The 22831-nt window shown below is 36.6% G+C and overlaps 1 protein-coding gene across 2 annotated transcripts in view; it reads left to right on the forward strand.

Annotated features, from left to right (window-relative positions):
- The window catches only part of CAPZA2 (capping actin protein of muscle Z-line subunit alpha 2), a 69662-nt gene extending 49893 nt beyond the window's left edge, over positions 1–19769 (forward strand). Inside the window, exons 7-11 of one of the 2 annotated variants that reach the window (XR_006197989.1) lie at positions 711–789; positions 2850–2921; positions 7749–7811; positions 8661–8894; positions 18040–19769. Coding sequence is in view for 1 of the 2 variants with exons in the window: in XM_042922855.1 (XP_042778789.1) it covers positions 711–789; positions 2850–2921; positions 7749–7811; positions 8661–8801 (355 nt within the window). In the remaining variant the exon portion in view is untranslated. Of the gene's footprint in view, positions 1–710; positions 790–2849; positions 2922–7748; positions 7812–8660; positions 9681–18039 lie in introns of those variants that run through there. The other variant, XM_042922855.1, reaches the window with a different exon arrangement.
- The last annotated feature ends 3062 nt before the right edge of the window (positions 19770–22831 follow it).

A 22831-nucleotide genomic window follows, 5' to 3' on the forward strand; every position in this document is an offset into this window, starting at 1 on the left:
AAATGTTGTATTTCTGTCCATTCTTTTTTAAAATTATTTGGTTCACTGAATGTCAGACTGCATTGACTGTATTTGTGAAGGCCCCTGATGATCTGAACATTTATTCAGTTTATTCTTTTTTTTTTTCTAATTGAAGTGTACTTGACACACAAGGTCACATTAGTTTTAGGTATACAATGTAATGATTCAACGAGTTTATAGTTATGCTGTGCTCACCAAAAGTAAAACTGCCATCTGTCACCATACCTTATTACAATACTTTTGACTATATTCCCTCTTCCTATCTTTTTATCCTCTTTACTTATTAATTTCATAACTGGAAGCCTGTATCTCCTATTCCCTTTCACCTATTTACTCAGTTTATTCTTAATTAAAGCGCAAGTGTGTCGGTTGTGAAGAAGTAGCTTAAGATTTTCTCCAAAAGTAGTTTATATTATTTAGTTTTGAACTGTATTTTAAGCCTTAGCTTTAGAATTCTTTAGTTCCATCCATTATATAGGCCCTTTTTTATCAATAGGTTTAAGATTAAATATAGCTCATAACTGAACTTAACCCTTTGATTCTTTTAAATATTTCAGTGATTAAAAAATGAATATCCAGTGTCCTTCCCACTTACTCTCATGCTGTAGCACTACATTTAAATCTGGAACTTAAAATTTATTCAAATTATTTTCCCTACCTTATTTACAGCTGCTGTTTTTATTTTTAAGGAATGGTCGTTGGAGGTCAGAGTGGAAGTTTACAATCACTCCTTCAACCACTCAAGTGGTTGGCATCTTGAAAATTCAGGTATGAAATAAAAAGTATTTGTTTACTGATCTTGAGATGATTCTGAACAGAGAAACAACTAATTCATAAGTTTACATTTTCTTAGTACACAATCACCATTTCTTTTCCAGATCCTTGTTTTGAGGTAATGGGAAAAACAAGTAGTGCTGATTTCATCTTTCAAATAACCTTGCACTCATCAAAAATCTGCAAGGATAGCTTACAGATTCTCAAAACACAGCTAAAATTAGATGCTACCATTTGGTCTTCTCATCATACAGTTTGTTCATCCAAGCATCCTCTGAATTTGAGTTGTGCTGTTCTGTCTTCTGAATTAGGTGGAATTGTGAAGTTTAATATTAGTATTTGGATGTGTATTGGACTATAAATACCTATTTATTATATGTATATATTAATATATGTACATATGACATATATCCTTTAAGTATCTTCTGTACTCCTATTTGGTTTCTTATAAGAAATCCACCATAATTGAATTTTTTGACTCTTAATGTAAACTCAAATGTTTATATAGAAAAACCTTTAATAACTAAGGCCAAGTATTTGAATATAAATATTACTAAACAAGTTAAAGGAAATGACTTTTTCTGTCTTGGTTCACTTACTTATTCAGTACATTTGTTAACTACCATGAAAGGTGTTGTGCTAAAAGCCATAAAGGAATAAAGATGAATCAGATACTGCTCTTCTATCATTTGACTCCACTATACATTTCTTACCTTTATCCTATTGCTTTTATGTCTCAGTATAACTGTCCATTAAGGGCAAGACAATAGAGGCTAAGAGCATGGATTTTGAAAGCAGACTGCCTGGGTTTGAATCCCAGCACTGTTCGCTTAGTTGTGTGACAACAGGAAGTCATTTAATTTAGCCACTTTTGCTTGTTTCCTCATGAGTCAAAAAACGAAAACAGCAATAGAAAGCTCAGATGATTGTCTGAAGATTAGTTGATACGGGCAAAATGGTTAGAACAGAGCCAGACATGAAATTCTTGATAAATGATGACCAGTGAGGCCGATAGTTAGGCCTCAGTAGCTTTCACCTGGATAATTTCTAAAATGAAGCCTCTAAGCCTCTGTTGAGCCAAAGCTTGTTGAGAGCTGGAATTGTCTAGCTCACAGTTCTATCTTCATCAGTTAGCATGTTGCCTAGCATATAATTGTTATTTTGTTGAGTTACTGGACCCTTTTCCATCCCCTCATCTATTTTTCACATTGCCACCATCGCAAAGATAATTTTTAAAAATGTAAATCTAGATATATTACTTTCTTACTTAAGACCACTCTAACCAACTAGATAGTCCAGACATATTTGCATGGCATGCAAGGCCCAAAGTTGACTTGTCTTTATCTATTTATTTCTCTAGCCACTCTTCTCCCTCTCCAATCTCACACACAACGCCAGCTATAAGTATCTCCAAGCCTTTCTAAAGAATGCTGTTCTCTAAGTTCAGTTGCCTTACCTTCCCTGGTTTAATTGTCATACTCATATTGCTAAATGCAAGTATTGTTGCCTCTTTTTTGAAATCCTTCTTTAAATCTCATAGTCTCAAGACTTTGTACATAACTCTTACTGTGTTGTGTTCGAATATAAGGCCAGGGACTCTTTTTTTTAAAGCTGTGCGTCCCTAGAACTTTCTGTAGTAGCAGGCATATATAGTAATCACTCAGTTAATGTTTATTGAATAAATTCGTGTCTGAATTCGAGGAATTAAATGGTTGGTGGAAATGCACAAAAGAGGAGCAACATTTGGGAGGGAATATTGTGAGCTCAGTTTTGGATATCTTGAGTTTAGATACCAGTAGAATATCTATGAGGTAAAAACGTCCAGTAGTCAGGTTGGTGGAGGGCTTGCCTGAGTAAATGCATGAACTGCAAATTTGTTTCCTCACTAGACTGAGAGCAGAAAGTTTCACTGGGGTTTGAAAGGTCAGGAGCTCAGCAGAAAAGTCTAGGTTTAGAGTGGAAATTGATAGTCATTTGCACTGATGTGATTGTTGAAGCTATGAAGATCTTGATGATTCCTGTAATGTGGTCTCTATAATTTCTTTTTCTAATAGGTTCATTATTATGAAGATGGTAATGTTCAGTTAGTGAGTCATAAAGATATACAAGATTCCCTAACAGTGTCTGTAAGTAATTAATTCCAAAATAAAATTTCAACAACCTAATGCTTCTATAAAACCAGAACAGTTTTGGAATTAATGTTTTAAGTAATATTTCTGCTTCTGATTGAAGTGTTTTTAGGTAGATTAAAGATGGTAAGTAACTAGAAATCTGTACCTGACTTTTTTGGCAGCTTTACTGAGATATAATTCACATACCATTCAATTTACTCATTTAAAGTACAAAATTCCATGTTTTTTAGTATATAAGCAAGATTGTACAATAATCACCAGAATCTAATTTAGAACTTTTTTGTCTTCTAAAAACCCAGTACCCTTTAGCAGTCACTCCCCATCCCCCCACCAGCCCTTTCCCCAAACCTCTCTTAGCCCATAGGCAACTGTGAATTTATTTTTTAACTCTATGGACTTGCTTATTCTGGACATTTCACGTAAATGGGATCCTACAATATGTGGTCTTTTGTGACTTTTTTCATTTAACCTAGTGTTTTTAATGTGTGTCCATGTTGGAACATATATCAGTACTAAATACTTTTTTTATTCCCAAATAATATTCCATATACCACATTGCATTTATCAGTTGGATGGACATTTGTGTTGTTTTTTACTTTTTGCTGCTGTGAACCTTGTGTACTCTTTCTTGTTTTAATTTGTTTTAATTTTTCTTTGGCGGTAGTGGAATTGCTGGGTCGTACGGTCGTTCTATGTTTAACATTTGAAGAACTTTTGCCAGACTTTTTCCAAAGTGGCTTCACCATTTTACATTTCTGTCAGTTGCCTATGAGGGCTCCAATTTCTCCACATCTTCACCAAAAGTTATGGCTGTCATTTTGATTATAACAATCCTAGTTGATATGAATGAATCTTGAATTCAGATGATGAATGAATGATGAATCTTACTGTGATTTTTATTTACATTTTCCTGATGGAAAATGATACTGAGCATCTTTTCATGTATTATTGGTTATTTATATGTCTTCTTTGGGAAAATGTCTGTTTAGATCCTTTGTCTATTTCTTAATTGGTTATTTGTGTTTTTATTGTTGAGTTGTGATTGTTGCTTATATATTCTGGGTAGGAGTCCTGTATCAGATACAGGATTTGCCAATATTTTCTCCTGTTCCATGTGTCTTGATCGTATCATTTGCAGAACAAAAGATTTTAGTTTGGATGTAGTCTAATTTATTTTTTTGTTCTTGTTACTTGTATTTTTGGTATATTAATAGAAACCTTTGCCTAACCCAAGGTCATGAAGATTTACCCCAGTATTTTTTTCTGAGAAAATTGTAGTTTTACCTCTTAAATTTAGGTCTTTGATTGTGTACTTAACTTTTAAACTATTTTTTTCTCCTCTATCTGGATTATGATTTAATGAAGTTTTTCTGAAGTTCAGCTTTCAAATTCAAGAAACTTTGAACTTGCTTTTATTTCCCCACAGAGTTTTCTCTTTCCATTACATATGCAGCTATTTATTTGTGGAATTTTTTTGTCCCACTGATATTAATAATATAACATTAATAGTCAAATTTTACATTTTCCCATAAATACTTTAGGTACACCTAAAAGTACCAATATATTATAAACATCAACTACTAATATACAAAATTAGCTAACCTAAAATATAAAGAGTTAATTTTTAATATAAGAAAGTGTTTGATTTAACATTAAGAAATGTGTCAATGTGTAAGGCCAGATGCTACCTGAGAAGGGATGAGAGCTGGTATTTAAAAAAATGTTTCATTAACACTTAGATGATTTCTGCCTTTTGCTAAATGGTACTCTACTTGTAAAATTTGCCAGTAAAAGAAACTAATGTCTGGTTTTCCATGAGACTGTATTTGGTATTGTTCTATATCATATGCATACATGTAACATTATTTGCATAACAGGGTACTTGGTACTCTCTTCTTTAGGGAGTTTGACACTGAGCAAAGATTTTTCCTACTAGACAGCTGTCTACAAAATTATAGACTGGAGTTGTGAGAGACAGCCATAGTAATTAAACTTGACTTACACGCCTTTTGTGCTGCTATTTAGAAATGCATTTTTCACTTTACCTTACACAGGATTTATTTTCTTTCTTTCTTTCTTTCTTTCATTCTTTCTTTCTTCCTCCCTTCCTTCCTTCCACTATTTTTGGACAAAAAATGCACATGTTATGGAAATGTAAATATATATATGCAAATATGTATGATACATAAAATAAGATATTAGAGAATTTTACATTACTACTGATATATGAAAAAGTCTAGATTTTTATTAACTTTTTTACTGTTAGGAAAAAGTAAAGAAAGCCATATATTCCAGAACATATTTAAACACTACAGTAAATTCACATTAAACTTTATTTTTAAAAGTTTATTTATTTTGAGAGGGAGTTGGGGAGGGGCAGGGAGAAAGGGTGAGGGAGAGAATCCCAAGCAGGCCCTATGCTGCTAGCATGAAGCCCAATATGGGATCTGAACCCATGAACCACAAGATCATGACCTGAGCTGAAGTCAGACACCCAACCGACAGAGCCACCCATGTGCCCCTCACCTTTAGCTTTAGGCTTTTCCTAATATTTTTAAAATGTATTTTTATGGTGGTAAATATTGTTCAGTACCTATTTAATAATATTTAGATAGTCATTAATTAGAAATCTGTGACTACTTACCTATAAGATTGTCAGATTCATGTTAAGTGTTATAACTGAAGTTTTTATCAATATATTTTTTTAATGTTTATTTATATATTTGAGAGAGAGAGAGAAAGAGCATGAGTGGGGCAGGGGCAGAGAGAGAGGGAGACACAGAATCCGAAGCAGGCTCCAGGCTCTGAGCTGTCAGCACAGAGCCCAACCTGGGGCTCAAACACACAAACCACTAGTTAATGACCAGGGCTGAAGTCAGATGCTTAACCAACTGAGCCACCAAGGCGCCATCAATATGTGTTAAGACTTCACTTTCCTTAAGCAGTGAAACCAGGCTCATTCTGTAGACTTTTAAAATATTTTTGCCTAGTTCCCCTTGGACTTAGGATAACTGATCTTATAGTTTTTTCCCTTTGTCATAATTTTCATCTGTGTTATTTATTAAATTATAGTAAACCATTAACCATACATACATTGACACACTTATTTAAAAATAATACTGGTGCACACAAAAATAAACTCAAAATGGATTAAAGACCTAAATGTGAAACCTAAAACCATAAAAATCCTAGAAGAGAACACAGGAAGTGATTTTTTTTTTTTTTTTGATCTTGCTATTAGGATCATTTTTCAAAGTACGTATCCTAAGACATGGGAAATAAAAGCAAAAATTAACTACTGGGGCTACATCAAGTAAAAAGCTTTTGCACAGTGAAGGAAACCATCAACAAAACAGAAAGGGAACCTACCGAATGACAAGATACTTGCAAGTGATGTATCTGATAAGGGGTTAGTTAATATCCAAAATATATAAAGAAGTTACACAACTCAACACCCAAAAAAACAGTTTGATTAAAAATGGGCAGAGGGGGAAAAAATGGGCAGAAGACCTGAACAGACATTTTCCAGAGGACATACAGATGGACAACAGACAGATAAAGAGATGCTCAACATCATTAATCATCAGGAAATGCAAATCAAAACCACAATGAGATGTCACCTTACGCCTATCAGAATGGCTAAAATCAAAAAGATAAGAAACAATAAGTATTGGCAAGCATATAAAGGAAAAGGAACCTTCATGCACTGTTGGTGGGAATGCAAACTAGTGTAGCCACTGTGGAGAACAGTATGGAGGTTCCTCAAAAAATTAAAAATAGAAATACCATATGATTTAATAATTCCACTAATGGATATTTACCCAAAGAAAATGAAAACACTAATTGTGCAAGCACCCCTTATTTTTTTTTTTTATTTTTTTTTTCAACGTTTTTTATTTATTTTTGGGACAGAGAGAGACAGAGCATGAACGGGGGAGGGGCAGAGAGAGAGGGAGACACAGAATCGGAAACAGGCTCCAGGCTCCGAGCCATCAGCCCAGAGCCTGACGCGGGGCTCGAACTCACGGACCGTGAGATCGTGACCTGGCTGAAGTCGGACGCTTAACCGACTGCGCCACCCAGGCGCCCCTTTTTTTTTTTTTTTTTTTTTTATTTATTTATTTTTTTTTTTTTTTATTTATTTTTTTTTTTTTTAAGCACCCCTTATTTTTATTGCAACCTTACTTACAAAATATGGAAGCAACCTAAGTACCCATCAATAGATGAATGGATAAGGAAGATGTGGGAGATGTGTGTATGTGTACACACACAATTATGTATATACAGTTATACACACAGATAACGGAATATTACATATCCATTAAAAAGGATGAGATTGTGCTAGTTGCAACAACATGGATGGACCTGCAGGGTATTATACTAAGTGAAATAAGTCAAACAGAGAGAGTCAAATACCATAGGATTTCACTCATGTGGAATCTAAAAAAAAATATATATGAATAACCAAAAAGCAGATATAAATACAGAGAACAAACTGATGATTGCCAGAGGGAGTTGAGGTGAGGGATGGGCAAGATGGTGGAGAGGAGTGGGAAATACGGGCTTCTAGTTATGGAATAAAGTCATGGGAATAAAAGGCACAGAATAAGAAATATAATCGATAATGCTATAGTAGTGTTGTATGATGACAGATGGTAACTACACTTGTGAGCACAGCATAATGTATAAACTTGTTGAATCACTATGTTGTACAGCTGAAACTACTGTAACATTGTGTGTCAACTATAGTCAAAAAAATTGGAAAACTGAAATAGTGTAGTTTTAAATTACTATTTACTTTTGGTTTTGTTTTTTATTCAGAATGAGGTGCAGACAGCAAAAGAATTTATAAAGATTGTAGAAGCTGCAGAAAATGAATACCAGGTATGATTTTCAAAACTATTACATGATTTATATTTGCTGATAAATTATGGCACTGAAATTTTAATTTCAGTCATAAGCCTGACTTTTTTTCATTGTTTCACTATAATAAAATACAGTGTTTTGGGTTTTTTGTTTCTTTTGTTTCAGTGGCAAACTTACAAAAATGTAGCCAAAACTGTTGTAGCCAACTGTAATTTCTGAGTATTGGTCACAGTATGCTAAGATTTTAAATGTTTATTTTATTTCTGATTGAAATTTTTAATTTATGCAGTATTTCCCAAAGTAATTAGATTATGTATAATTTTCTTAGCTCTTATTTCATTTTATACTCTACTTTTTACATTATTTATCAGCTTCTAAACTACACTCTTGAACTTAGGCATTTAATTTGTGGATTGGCCACATTTCTGGTCCTTGCAAACAGTAATTTATAAAATTGTTCTGAGTGAAATAGTAAAATAGATTCACAATGAGGACACACAAATATCAAATCTAATTTGCAAGTTCATTTCATTAAATTTAATTATTCATAATGATCAGAGACTTCTTTTAGGGGCACCAGGCTGGCTAAATCAGTAGAGCACAAGAGCAACTCTTGATCTCAAGAGTTGTGAGTTCAAGCCCCATGTTGGGTATAGAACTTACTTAAAAAAATAATAAGCTTGTTCTTAGCTGCTTTTAAATAGCATTTAAAACCACATTGGGGTTTTTATTTTACTTTTTTTTTCCTACTTTTTAAAAACAGTGAAAGAGGCTGCTTAAATAAAGATTTTTCCTAAAACATCTCTTGTATTTTATAAATTGTTCTGTTCCGATGGTTTTTTAAACTTTAACTACTATTCTTCATAGACCGCCATCAGTGAGAATTATCAGACAATGTCGGACACTACTTTCAAAGCCTTACGTCGACAGTTGCCAGTTACACGCACTAAGATCGATTGGAACAAGATCCTTAGCTACAAGATTGGCAAAGAGATGCAGAATGCATAAGATGAACACTGCATGACCGGATCATTTTAGTGTCTTTGCGTTTTAAAAAAAATCATTGCAAAAGTATTCAGAACTGTCAAGCTACCCAGTCAGGTGGGCTGTTGCCATTTAAAATCACTGTAATTAATTAGTTTGGTTAGAGCACAAAGCTTAGCTAATCAACCATTATTTTTCTCATTTCTTTTGTTCACAGATGATTGAAAATCAGTTAAGTTTAAATGTCTTTTACTTTCTGTTATACCTATCTTTCTTACAATTAAGAGATGATTCCTCTAGTTTAATGTTAAAAGTTTTTGAAGTTTTCAAAAATATTTTACTTATCGTAACCCTAAAATTATTGTCTTTTGGTTTATGAAGTGGGTAACTTTTGATATTTGCCCAGTTCTTTTTAATGGGGTCAATAGTGGACATTCTAGTTTAAGGTGGTTGATGGATTTAGCCATATATGCTGCTAAAGAAATTGTCTACCTTTTCCCCCTCACCTCTTCCATTTATGTAAGATTGAGATTAGAGGGAAAGCATTTTCTATATCAATTGTGTTTGAACCTTTCAAGAAGGTTATTTAGCTAGCTTAGTGTTTAACTAAACTTTTTTTAAACGAGGCCAAGGTCTAATGCTGTTTTGAGATTCTGAAATTAAATGAAAATACTTATTTCAGAAATGCATTTAATGCTTCTTTTCTTGTGACAGTTACGCAAATTAGCTTGAATTCCATATGTCCCTGAGTTATTTTTATCATAAAGCCACAAATGTATTATAACAAGGCAAATTGTAATATATATAATCCTGAACTCATGACCATGTCTCAGTTTATTTCTTTTCTTGGATTGAAAAGTACTGAAATTCAGTGTGACATTAAAATGAAAATTTTCCTATTTATTTGAGTAGAATATCACTTATCAGTGAGTCACATACTATTTTAAAATACTTTCTTTGGATATTGTGATTCTTAACTGGTTGTAAATTAGAAAAGCTGGGAGTACATATGGTGTGCATTACAGTCTAAATTTTTCCGTCTTCCTATGCATCATAAGCATGTTTGTAATATTTTAAAATATACATGTACTGATGCTACAGGATTTCAAACCTGTGGTGAATGTTAGTATTTACTATAGAGAGTGGGGTGGATTTATGGTTTCATTCAATCGAGTATTGCTTATTATACTCCAGTGGAATCCCTTCCTCACATACTCCTGCAGATGTCTGGGCCTGGAAGTGTTTTTTTTTAAACACCACTTTTATTATGTACAATAAAATATTTCATTAGCTTGAATTGTATAGAATTTAAAAATTTCTCAGTGAAAGCATGTTATTTAATTCCTTTTTAAAAATCAGTGTTGGGCATTGAAAACATTGAGAATTTAATATGAAATTTGATGGTTTTGGTTAAATTGTTTTCTCTAATTTTAAAATATAAGTTTTGCCATATTGGGATTTCTGAAGAAAATGAATTAGCAATGTTATTTTATCTCTTCCCTTTTTAAAAAGACATTTTCAAAAGTCTTATGATAATTCTGAACTAAGTACTAGATGAATCTTAATAGGCTAGCTCAGTCATATCAGTTAGACTGTCATGGTGTGTATCCCCTGAAGGTCAATTACTTTGGCTATTTTATGGTCTAGAGTGTTGTCTTGAAAATACATGCAGTTGTCTTGAAGGTGATGCCTTAAGGCTGAAGTATGAAGGCTAGGGCAAAATTAGGGGAACACTTAGGAGGCTGACCTAAGTTGAGAGCAAATGCTGACTTGGTCTGAGGTGGTAGCTATCGGCTACAGAGGTGGTAAGTTTTGGGTATATGTTAAAGGTGAAATCAAGAAGATTTGCCCAAAGTTTAATTGCAGAATGTGAGATAAAGAGAAATGTCAGAGACATTTTGGGGTTGAGAAATTGGAGATTTGAGGGGAAGGGCTGGTCAGGAGCTTGGTTTTAGATTTCAAGGGGAAATACCATGTAGCAGTTAGATATTGGAGACAGGAGGTAGAGGGGTACTCCTGGCTGGAAGAATGGGGGAGTGAATGGGCCTGGGCAACAGGGTTTGGTAGCCAGGCAAAGTGAAGGCTGACTCAAGGTTAGTGATGATTTAAAGTGAGACCAGTGAGTATGGCTCTCTTAAGCGCATAAAGCTGCATGGGTGCAGGCATAGAGTAGATGAACTGAATTTAACCAAAGTTGTGGTTTTGCCAAGAAAGCCTGACTGACCACAGGAAGAGGGGGGCAGGGTTGTAATGATCACCTGTGGAATTTAAGGTAGGTAAGCGGGGGAAATGAGGCCAAGAAAGGAAGGGAGGGATAGTGAGAATGGGGTACAATCAGTGGATTATATATGGTTAGAGTTGGGGTACTAGAAGGGAATGACCCGGAAATGCAGGAAGCAGTGGTTAGGGTGATGTGTTTAAAATTGAGATTTTGAGGAGTTAACACTTATTAGTCATAACAATATGATCAAGAGAGTTACTGGCTAAAGTAGGAGGGGACAGAAGTTCAAGCAGCTGTGAAGCCTGGGGTTGCTGTGGGTATAAGTAAGTATTCTGACATCAGTGCTGTTTTTCAGGACTGTTCCTAAATACACATTTATAATACATTTGTATAAGTTAGGTAAATATATGGTACAGATATTCATGAGGCTTTCTTCATTTGGGATTTTGGAAACTAAAATGGGAACCAGGAACATTTTTAAAAAGGTGTCCTGGAAGTTCTGGTTCATTAAGAGTGTTCTTGAAAAGTGAAATTCTTAGGAAAGTGAAAACAACTATAGATAAATGCCACAGCGTTTGGATGGCCCTTTCTGTTGTTAAAATCATTTTTTACTGAATTCACACCAAGAACTTTGGAATGGTGTAAGATCCTTTGAGAAGACCTCCCATGCTGATAATCAGTTTGTGCCTTTGCCAGATAGTGGGTGTAAAATATAAAGGCATGTTTTGGCAACAGTTAACACAGGTATTTTGTAGTTACGTGTGTGCTGTGAAACATCCTGAGAAGGATATGTATTTCTTTTCAGTTCTCTAGGATAGATTATTTAAAAGCAACAGCACAATGTACTTGGTATTCCTAAGTTGTAGTATTTTTGTCCTTGAAACTGAAAATTTTTTAAAGGCATGACTTTGTACAGACATCTTCAAATTTGATATTCTGAGTGTTACACAAAAGCTTTATTGTAGGATTGGCCAGTAGTGCTAGCTGGCTATTGAAGAATATTCAAAATATTCAATTAAAATTAAAAGAACCAGTAAAACTTTTAAGGCCTAATTGGTATTAGAAACTAATGTCAGATCATTTAAGATTAACCACACTGTGTTCAGAGAACCAGCCTTTCTAGGCATTGTAGACTCAAAATATGAAATTGTTTCCTGAAGGAATCTATAAAGTAGTGATGAGTCTATGGCAGTGTCCTTTAAACTTTTTCACATCACAACATATATAGAAAGTGATGGGGGCGCCTGGGTGGCTCAGTCGGGTGAGTGTCCGGGTCTTGATCTTGGCTTGGGTCATGATCTCACAGTCTGTGGGTTTGAGCCCCACATCTGGCTGTGCACTGACAATGCTGGAGCCTGCTTGAGATTTTCTCTCTCCTTTCTCTGCCCCTCCTCTACTTGGGTGTGCTCTTTCTCTTAAAATAAATAAATATTTTTTAAAAGAAAGTGATGATATTTTTAAGGCATATCTGGGAAAAATGGATTAGGCTGTTTGCCACCTGTTCTAAGGGTTGAGGGTACTCGTATCTTAGTACACCTTGAGACTGTTTCTATTTTGGAAGGTGTGCTATGGGTAACAAAATAAGAGTATTTACAAGATAAACTTCAAACCTAAGTTAACAAGGTAGCTTTTTTTTTTTTTTTTTTTTTGAGTTTATTTATTTTGAGAGAGAGTGGGAGAGGGGCAGAGAAAGAGGGAGAGAGAGAAAATCCCAAGCAGACTCCAGGCTGTCAGCGCAGAGCCCAGCTCAGGGCTTGATCTCAGGACCCTTGAGACCATGACTTGAGCTGAAATCAAGAGTCAGATGCTTAACCAACTGAGCTATCCAGGCATCCCCTAAGGTAGTGTGTAAAGAAATGGCCAGCTGAGGAAGTTTTCCTGGAATGCACACTCATATATTTTGTAAGTATGTATGCAACTTAGGCAGGAAATCCTCTTGTACCTTAATGGAGTATCAGAATACAGCTAATGGGTTTCTAGTGTAGCTGGCTCCCTGGTATGTCATGGGTCAGACAGCATTATCCAGTTGAAAACTAAATGTGACTTTGCTTTTATACATATCTCAGTATAAATTAAATCAACAGAAAGGATAAAATGAAAGTAAGTGTTCTTATAAAACTAGAGAGTATGGCTAATAAGATAACTAGAACATGTTATCCCTAGTTTTGGTATAATCTAAGAAAACTGCTTAGTTTAATGTCATTTTTAACAGACAGTGGTTTTTTTTCCTTTTATTCTTGTGTACTAGGACTGTAACAGAATAATTTTTTTTTTTTTTTTTTTTACTTAAACTGGCTAGAGAATACATATATCACAGATGTCAAATCAGCCACTGTTTCTCATAACAAACCTTCACTAACACGAAGTTAAAGTTCTCTGATTAATAGAAGACCATTAAGGAAACAAAGTTGGTTGGTATGTCTCAGAAGATAATTTCTTGGGGAAATTTGTGAAATGCCCAGCTTTTAAACCAAATAAATATCAAAGGAGTTCTCTTAAAAGGATACCTCTGGAAGTCATGACTGAACAGTAAAAGTCACTGTCTTCCTCATTGCCTTCAAGTTTTGTTCTGCTAGGTTAGCAGAATCTGAATGAACACTGATGCACATCTCTTCCAGACTTATACTTGAAAACGAGGGGTTGCATCTTGCTTCCCAAAGGAAGGCTAAAGAGAAATACCAAGGAGCCATGGATCTCTTAGGTATAAATTAGACCCTTAAGGAAGACTTTACTTTCAGAATGCCCAGGAAAATATAGGAGATCATTGTTCCAGGAAACTGAAAATATCTCAAATGTAGAAAAAAATTCTCATGTGCAGTCATTTCCCCCTTATTTTGGAGCGTCACAAAGGAGAAAAAAATAAAAAGGAAATGCCAGAGACTTGTATTGGGAAAACCTTAAGCCGGTCTAAATATCCAGCAACACAGATGAATACAGATACTGTGGTTTGTTAACGCTGGGGTAGCATACAGCTGTTAAAAACTCCTCAGCTAGAGTTTCATATAGCAACATAGTATACATATTGAGAGAAAAACGCAAGTTGCAGAAAGGTAAGTACAGTTTTGAGTGTAAATTTTAAAACTTCCGAGACTTTTATGTACAGCATATGTATAAGACAAGGAGTGGAGTCAAACAGAATAGTGTATTTTGGGGAGGAACATATGGGAACGGGATTGGGGAACAGTATGGAGAAATCAATTGTATCTGTAAGAATTTATTTTGTAAACTAGGTGATGGGTAAGCAGATGTTTGTTACAATAATCTCAATTTTTTTATGTCTGATATTTTGTAACAAATATAACTTAGGCCAACACATTTGGAACTCTGTATGAGAGGATATACACACACACAAACACACACAATTGACCCAAATGAAGGTAGTAAAAATGATGAAGGTCATAACCATAGAATAAATTGAGGAGGAAATTTACTAATACCTCTTTAAAAAGTCATTAGACCCATATTGTTTTATAGTGAACTTTATCAGACTTTCCATATGCAGATCATTTCTGTGCTCTAGACTTCCTGGATGTCAGAAAAAGATGGAAATACATTTAATGAACCTGGCATACATAACCTTAAAGCACCAAAAAACTATTGATGAATCTTCTCTGTAAAGTTAAAGGAACTACTGTCCAAATCTACTACTGTACTGATAATCAAAGCATGTTACTTTATGACCGAATAAGATTTATCAGTGGAATGCAATGATTATTCCTTGTAAACAAATCTAGTAATGTAACTCATTGCATTAGCAGAGTAAAGGAAAGAAACAGAATCCTCTCAGTGAAATATTTTATAAAATTTTGTATCAGTACTGATTTTAGAGGCAGGATCTCAGATCAATGGGGTAAAGATGAATGACTCTGTAAGTGGTGTTGGGACAATAGAATAGCCAGCTGGAAAAACTAAATAAATTTGGATCCATACCTCACACTTCATACCAAGTTGAAATTGGATCAAAGATCTAATGGTATAAATTATAAAAGTTCTTGAAGAAATCATGGTAACAACTTTCAAGTAATTTCAAAAGAGTATTAGAAGACCTTTGTAAGACAAAGCTGACAATCCATACAATAAATATATTTGACTTCATAAAAATCAAGGTTTTGTGTATGGCTTAAAATACTCTAAGCAAAGTTGAAAGAAAAACCACCCACAGAAAACTTGTTTGCCACTTTTTTGACAAGTGGTTAATTTTCCTTATGTCTAATAAGCACCCACAAAACAATAATTAAGAGTCTAATAGGTAGTTGAAAACCAGATCCTATGAAGCTGGAGTCCCATGACACTATAGAAAGACTTACCTATATTGGACTGCCTGATTGGACTTAGAAAAGTAAATAAATTTGTACCTTATTTAAGCCACTGCTGTTTTTAAAAATTACTTCTGTCTCATTCTACATACAATTTGGTACCAGAAGTGGGGTCCTACAGGTAACAAAACCTAAAAGGTGGTGGCATTGGCTAAAGGCAATGTCTGTCAATGGGTCTACTGACATTTGAATACAGTGCAATGTGCAAACCCTGCACTCTGGTGCACTTATCACCTCTGCCCCAAAGGCCAATGACACCTAATCCTTGTAACAATCAAGAACAGCCCCCTAGAGGAAAGGAATATTGTTCCATTGGTTGGAGGATTCAGGACACGGATATTGTAAGCTAGAAAGCTAAGCTAGAAAGCCAGTGGCCCTTGTTAGGCCCTGACAAAACAAATTCTTGCCTCAAATGCCTTGGAAAGTAGAATGGGGAAGATGGCAGAAGATTCAGAATGGTGACCCACTGTGCCCTCAGGCTAAAGATAATCTCCCAGCTGAGATGGAAGGAAAGGGTTAACAGCTTGAACTTAATCCCTCCTGTGTCTGGGATGTTTTGAGGAGAGGAACCCAGTTGGGTTTCTTGCAACATTGGATCTTTCAAAGATTGCATGTACTAATTATTGATTAGTAGATTGCATGCACTAATTATTGATTTCCTGAAACTGCCAGGATTGATCATTCTCCACTTGTAATGTTTAGACTGCAGTTCCAAAGTGATAACATAAGCTGGACAACATTGAAGGCAAGGATGAGAATAAGGATATTACCTTCCCATTTAAACCCCTTTGTTTCAGAAGGTGTGTTAGTTTTTTATTGCTGTGTACCAGATTATAACAAAGATGACATCTAAAAACAAGGCAGATTCATTATCTATCTTACAGTTTCCATGGGTCAGGAGTCCAGTCACCTCTTAGCTGGATCCTCTGTTCAGGGTCTCACCTAGCCGAAATCAAAGTGATGTCGTAGACTGCAATCTCACCTGTGACGGGGTTTCCTTCCAAGCTCTTGTGGTTGGCAGAATTCAGTTCCTTATGAACTGAATGTAGGAATGGGATGATTATGTAATTTATTACCCAAACCTGGGTACTTTTGAGAGAGCAAGGGGAGCTTTAATAATTGCACGGATAATAGGTGTAAACAGGTACGATTCTAGGCAAACTGTGTGGCCTCCCTAATCAAACAGTCCCAGTTGTAACCAGGAATGGTAATGGAAAATGAGAAACTGGGGCGCCTGGGTGACTCAGTCGGTGAAGGTCTGACTTCAGCCCAGGTCATGATCTCACAGTTCCGTGGGTTCGAGCCCCGTGTCTGGCTCTGTGCTGACAGCTCAGCTTCGGATTCTGTGTCTCCCTCTCTCTCTTTTCCTCCCCTGCACACGCTTGCTCTCTCAGAAACAAATAGAAGATTTTTTTTTTTTTTTTTTTTTTTTTTTTAAAGAAAATGAGAAATCTTCCTGGGAAGAATAGACAAGGAGTTTTTCCCAAAGAGCAGAATCAGGGCTGCTCCATGGGCTAACCAAGGAACTCACTTTATTGCCTGACTAGGAGGACCTTGAAATAACTGCAGAGTGGTATTTGATAAGCAACTATGATAGGTGATTTCCACTTTGTTCCATTTTTGAATCGTGATTATTCTTTTCCTACAACTCCACTTTATAGTGGGTGTTTTGGGGTGGATAGCATCTTTTAATTTATGGTTGCTGGACACTGAGGAGATGCATTTGTTCCTGATGAGGAAACCTACATACCCAGAGGTCTTGGACTTTGAGGTGACTGCAGTCAGAGGGTAGGTATTTGGGGTATCTCCTTAGGGAGGGGTGGGAAACTACCCTGTGTGCTAAGAAGGGTGCATTTACACAGGTCAAAGGGATAATCTGACAAAATTGCTAGCTGCCCCCAGTATCCATTTTTAGCTGTTCATCTGTTCTTGCAGAATAAAGACTACATTTCCCAGCTTCCTTTAGAGCTATGTAACTAAATTGTGGCTAATTAGATAAGCAAAATTGTTGTAGGGTAACTTCTGGGAACTTTCCTAGAGATTTGAACCTATATGCATCCTTCTTGTTTTCCTCTTCCGGTTGCCTGAAACTTGGATGCCACTATCTTGGGTCATCAGGGTCAGGCACACATATATGAGAACTATATGAGCTTGGACCATCTATTTGGATTTTTACCTGGGAAATAAATATCTGTTTTAAGCCACTGCTAGTTTGTTTCTTGTCACCTGCAACACATAACCCTAAAAAAATGGAGCTCCATCCCCATCCCATCTGATATTAAATAATGATAATAGTAACAATAATAATGCAGTTTCAGATGGGTTAAAGATTTAGCCAAACCAAATGACGAATGTTTGGGAACTGATAATCTTAAATTAGAGAAAGCCTTTCTAAAAGCAAAAACAAAAACAAACAAACAAACAACAAAAAACACCAAAGCAAAAACAAAAAACAGACAAAAGTAAGAAGTCATAAAGAAGACTGATAGATTTCTCCTTCCAAAAGATTTAACATTTTTGACCACTTTAATTTCATGTTGCATCTTTTTTGGTCAGAAATACTATCACTATGTGTCTCACTGATCATTTCAAAATTCTGTTGGAAAGGGAAAGCAGTTTCTGTTTCTAAGCTTACGTTTTGAATGTTTCTTGAATTTTCACCAGTGAAGTGGTTAAAGTGGCAGTTCCTGAGAGAAACCAGCAGGTGTCACTGTTCTCGTTTTAGGCCAATGGTAGTTCCAGAAGATGGGAAAGGCAGAAATGAGGCCACCTTGTGCTGCTGTTTCTGACCACGTGGACTTGTCGTGAGTTGGCTGTTACTCAGCGGAAGGACACTGCTGGTTCTTGGGAAGAGACTTTTCAGTTAGTATTTGAGGAAAAGGCCCTTATGATGTGGAAATATTGAGCAGTAAATTAGGGTATTGCCCACTAATGCTTCTAGAAAAGTTACTCAAAACCTCAAGCCCAGTACAGCATTTCTTAACTGCCTTTTGAAGTCAAGGACTCATTTGAAAATTTGAAGAAAACTATGATCCTTCTTAGAAAAATGCATGTTTGTTCATTCGTCTCTTTCCTTTCTGTCAACATACACATACTTCATATAATTTAAAGGAGTTCATGGCCTCTATAATCTAGTGTTTCCTGACCCAGGTAATGTTCCTACATCTTTTATAGGAAAAAAAACAGTTTTGCAGAACCCACTGTTGGGGTTAAATTATTTTTTAAAATCATAACTCATTTATTCAACAAACTTTCTCCACATCTTCCCAGTGCCAGACACTGTGGCAGGTACTTGGCAATGCAGGAGCAAAGTAGACTGTAAATGTCCTCGCTCATTGGCAGAGAAACAGGCACTAAGCAAGTAGACAAGAAAATGCCAGATAGTGCAAGTGCATAAAGAAAACAAAATGGGAAAGGCCTTTCTGAAGACATGGCACATAAAGTAAGATAGGAAAGGAGACGTCAAAAAACTCAGGTGTGAGTATTCCTAATAAGGACACGGCTCCTGCAAAAGCCCCTGAGTGGGAATGAACTTGGCCAGATTGGTAGAGCTATTAATTAGCATTCTCTTCAGTCCTCCCCTTTCTCTCATCCTCACATCCAGTTGACAACAAGCCCTGTCAGTTTTACTGATAAAATATATCTAAGTAAGTCTACTGCTGTTCTCAGTGCCCTTGCCCTAATACAAACCACGCAGACTGTGCAAACAATCTAACTGGTATTCTGCTTCTACTCTTATTTCTCTCCAGTCCATTTCCTCTGGAGCCACAGCAAAGTGATCCTTTTGTAATGCAAACCTTGTCATTTTCCTCCCTGCTTGAAAGTCTTCAACACCCCCTATTCTCAAGGCCACTGCCTGCCTCCTCAGTCACACATTGTCCCACACTCTTCCTTCCTGGCCCCTCTGCATTGGCCTCCTTTCTGTTTCTGGAGTGCATTAAGTGCTCTCTCTACCTCTGGGTCATTTTACATGCTGCTGCTTCTCCCCTGTGCTCCTCTCACCCCCATTTCCCCAGGTTCACCCTTTATGTGGCTTGCATTTTCTGTTTTTCAGGTCTCAGGTCAAATAACTCCTCCTCAGAGAGGTCTTTCCCAAATGACTTTTCTAAAGTAGTCTTCCCCGCCCATCCCCACCAACTTACTTCCTAGCCAAGCACCTTGTTCTGTTCATACTCCCATGACAATCTCTCACTAACTTGTTTCTTTCATGGTGGGGAGTATTGATTACTTGAAGTATTGATTACTTTGTTTCTTCATGTTCCTTCCCCTTCCTTCCCCAAATCTTATTCAGACCAGAAGACACAAAACTACACTCTCTAAGGGGAAAGAGAGAGGAAACTGGGAACGAGGGTGTATAAAGTCTTGAATTTTACATCCAAAGCCTGGGGGTGCCTGGGTAACTCAGTGGGTTGAGCACCTGACTCTTGGTTTCAGCTCAGGTCAAGGTTTCAGCTCAGGTCAAGATTTCATGGTTTTATTAGTTCAAGCCCTGTGTCAGGCTCTGTACTGGCAGCTTGGAGCTTGCTTGGAATTCTCTCTTTCCCTCTCGCTCTGCCCCTTCCCCACTCATGCTGCCTGTTTTTAACTTTAAAACTTAAAAAATAGACCTGGAACTCAGAGGTTTTTCTTTTTTAAAGTTTATTCATTTTTGAGAGAGAGAGAGAGTATGAGTGGGAGAGGGGTAGAGAGAGAGGGAGACACAGAATCCAAAGCAAGCTCCTGCTGCCAGCACAGAGCCCAGTGCAGGCTCTAACCCACAAACCGCAAGATCCTGACCTGAGCTGAAGTCAGGCACTTAACTGACTCAGGCACCCAGGCACCCCTGGATCTGAGAGTTGTAAGACAACAACAAATGTACTAAAAGAATATTGACTGAACCATATTTTCTTTCTACCCTTGATACTAAATAAGACCTGTAAACCGTATGTGTGTGTGTGTGTGTGTGTGTAAAGGGGAATATTGTTGAGGGCACAGTGGTAGAGGTAGAGAACTGTAAATAAGAGAGTTCAATGCTATGTGGTGGGTCCTGTCCCTTACTCTTGTATAGTCAGTATTGCTGTCAGCCTCAAGTCACCTAACAGTGGCTCAAAACAGGGATCCACAAACTGGCCCATGGGCCAAATTCAGACTATCACCTGTTCTTGTACAGCTGGACAGCTAAGAAGACTTTTGACATTATTAAATGGTTGGGAAAAATCAAAAGATAAATAATACACATATCAAATGCTTTAAAGTATGCCATGCACTGCTATAAACAATTCATTTAGTTAAAACAACCCTATGAAGTAGGTATTGTTAGTCAGCTTATAAATGAAGAAATTGAAGCTTCCTTTTGGTTTAAGGAAGTAGTGAAATATCAAACACCTAGTTATAATTCAGCTGAGATTCAAATCCAGGGAGTCTTAACCCAGAGCCTATGCTCTTAACTTGCTTCCCCATATGAAAAGATCCAGCACAGTGAAGGTAGTATATAAGTGGCAAAAATGTGGACAACACATTCTGGTGAGTTCTAGGGAAGGAAGTTCACTGTGTTTCAGAGAAGCAAGGGAAGGCTTTGTAGGCCAGTGAGATTATGTTTCTATAAGGATGCCAGTGAAGACTAATTTTAACCCTAATTAAGTAAATGTTATCTACCTCCCCCAAAAGAATTTCATTTATTATTATTTCATTTATTATATTTTGTATTTTGTCTGCAAAAAAAATGTGGAAATTTGTTTTCTTTCTTCATATATACTTGTAAAATACCTTCTAGTTTATGTCTTTTCCTGGAAAGCCTAAGATATTTACTATTTGTTGTTGTTTTTTTAATGTTTATTTATTTTTGACAGAGAGCAAGAGACAGAGCATGAGTGGGGGAGGGGCAGAGAGAGAGGGAGACACAGAATCCGAAGCAGGCTCCAGGCTCTGAGCTGTCAGCCCAGAGCCCAATGCGGGGCTCGAACTCACAAACCGCGAGATCATGACCTGAGCCGAAGTCGTACGCTCAACTGACTGAGCCACCCAGACGCCCCACTATTTGTTTTTTTTTTTTAAAATATTTGAAGAACCCTGGTTTATACCAGAGAGACATTTATTGCTAATTAAGAAGTCCAGGTGTAGGTGATTCCAGGGTTAGTTCAGCAACTCAGTGATGTCATCAAGGACTCCATCTTTTTCTTTTCTTTTCTCATTTTTTTCCTCCACTGTTTGTAGCATGTCGTATTTTTATTGTTTGGTCTTCTCATGTCCACAAAATGGCTGCTTCAGCTCCAAGCTTTGCAGCTGGAAAGAAGAAAGAAGTTTAGACTGTGCATTTAGAGAGCAAGAGACATGTCAGCAGGTGTGGAGTAGAGCTGACATTTTGTGATCACACTTTTTATGTGAGAAAAAGAAACCCCCTGTTTGGTTATTTAGATTTGCTATTATATAAACCGAACACAATGAAAACAAACCTGAATCCTCAGCTCCTAAAATGGGGCCACTGTAGAAGGGTTCTCAACAACCATTTGTAGAATGGACCACCAGAGAGAATCCACCTTTTTGCACATTCTTCTTAAGCAACATAGAGTAATATGCCTTCTCTTATAGTTGACTGTGCATATTATGTTTTTATTTTAGATTATGAATGCCTTGTTCTGGGACATTGGATAGGGTTGATAATGTTTATTGGATGAATGAGTGAATGAATAAGTGAATGAATGAGTGAACAAATATACAGCTTTTCTGCTTTTTCTCTGTATGACCTTGAACAGGTCCTTACTGTAACATGTCAAACTATAATTTCATACGGTTCTCAACAGTCTACAGAGCACATTCACCTCCATTAGCTCATAAAGAAAAAAAAATGCCTACATGTGTCTCTCCTTACTAAATGTTCAGCAACTTCCAAGTTAGAAGCCAGCACAGTTTAAGATACAGGACGGAACTACACTCTTCTTTCAGCCATAGGGTACCTACCAATTAGCACAACCTATTTTTTTTTCACTCATAAAGCCCTATTCATCGACAGTAAACATGAAACTCTTTTTGAATTCTAACCTTGGCCTACAAGTGTAGTTTATTTTTATTAGGTACTTTTTAAAAGCAACTCTCTCCACCCCTCCCCCCCCCCCAGGACACTTATGAATATGTACAAGAAGCTTGCCATCCAGCAAGTTAAACCATTAACCTTATGGAGTTGAATGAAAGAAATGTGGGCATTTGGTTTTTTTTAATGACTAAGGTGTGTGGAAAGACTCTGTATCATGATTATTGTGTGTTTTTTTTTAATTTTTGTTAATGTTTATTTATTCGAGAGAGATAGAAAGAGAGAGTGCATGAGCAGGGGAGAGTCAGAGTGAGAGAGGGATACAGAATCTGAAGCAGGCTCCAGGCTCTGAGCTGTCAGCACACAGCTTGATGCGAGGCTCCAACTCAGGAGCCGTGAGATCATGACCTGAGCCAAAGTCTGATGCTTAACCGACTGAGCCACCCAGGTGCCCCTCATGATTATTGTTTATTGTCCCCATTTGCTTTCGGCCTTCTGCAGCCCACCCGTC

Source organism: Panthera leo, chromosome A2 (genome assembly GCF_018350215.1).
Source record: "Panthera leo isolate Ple1 chromosome A2, P.leo_Ple1_pat1.1, whole genome shotgun sequence".
Taxonomy (NCBI): domain Eukaryota; kingdom Metazoa; phylum Chordata; class Mammalia; order Carnivora; family Felidae; genus Panthera; species Panthera leo.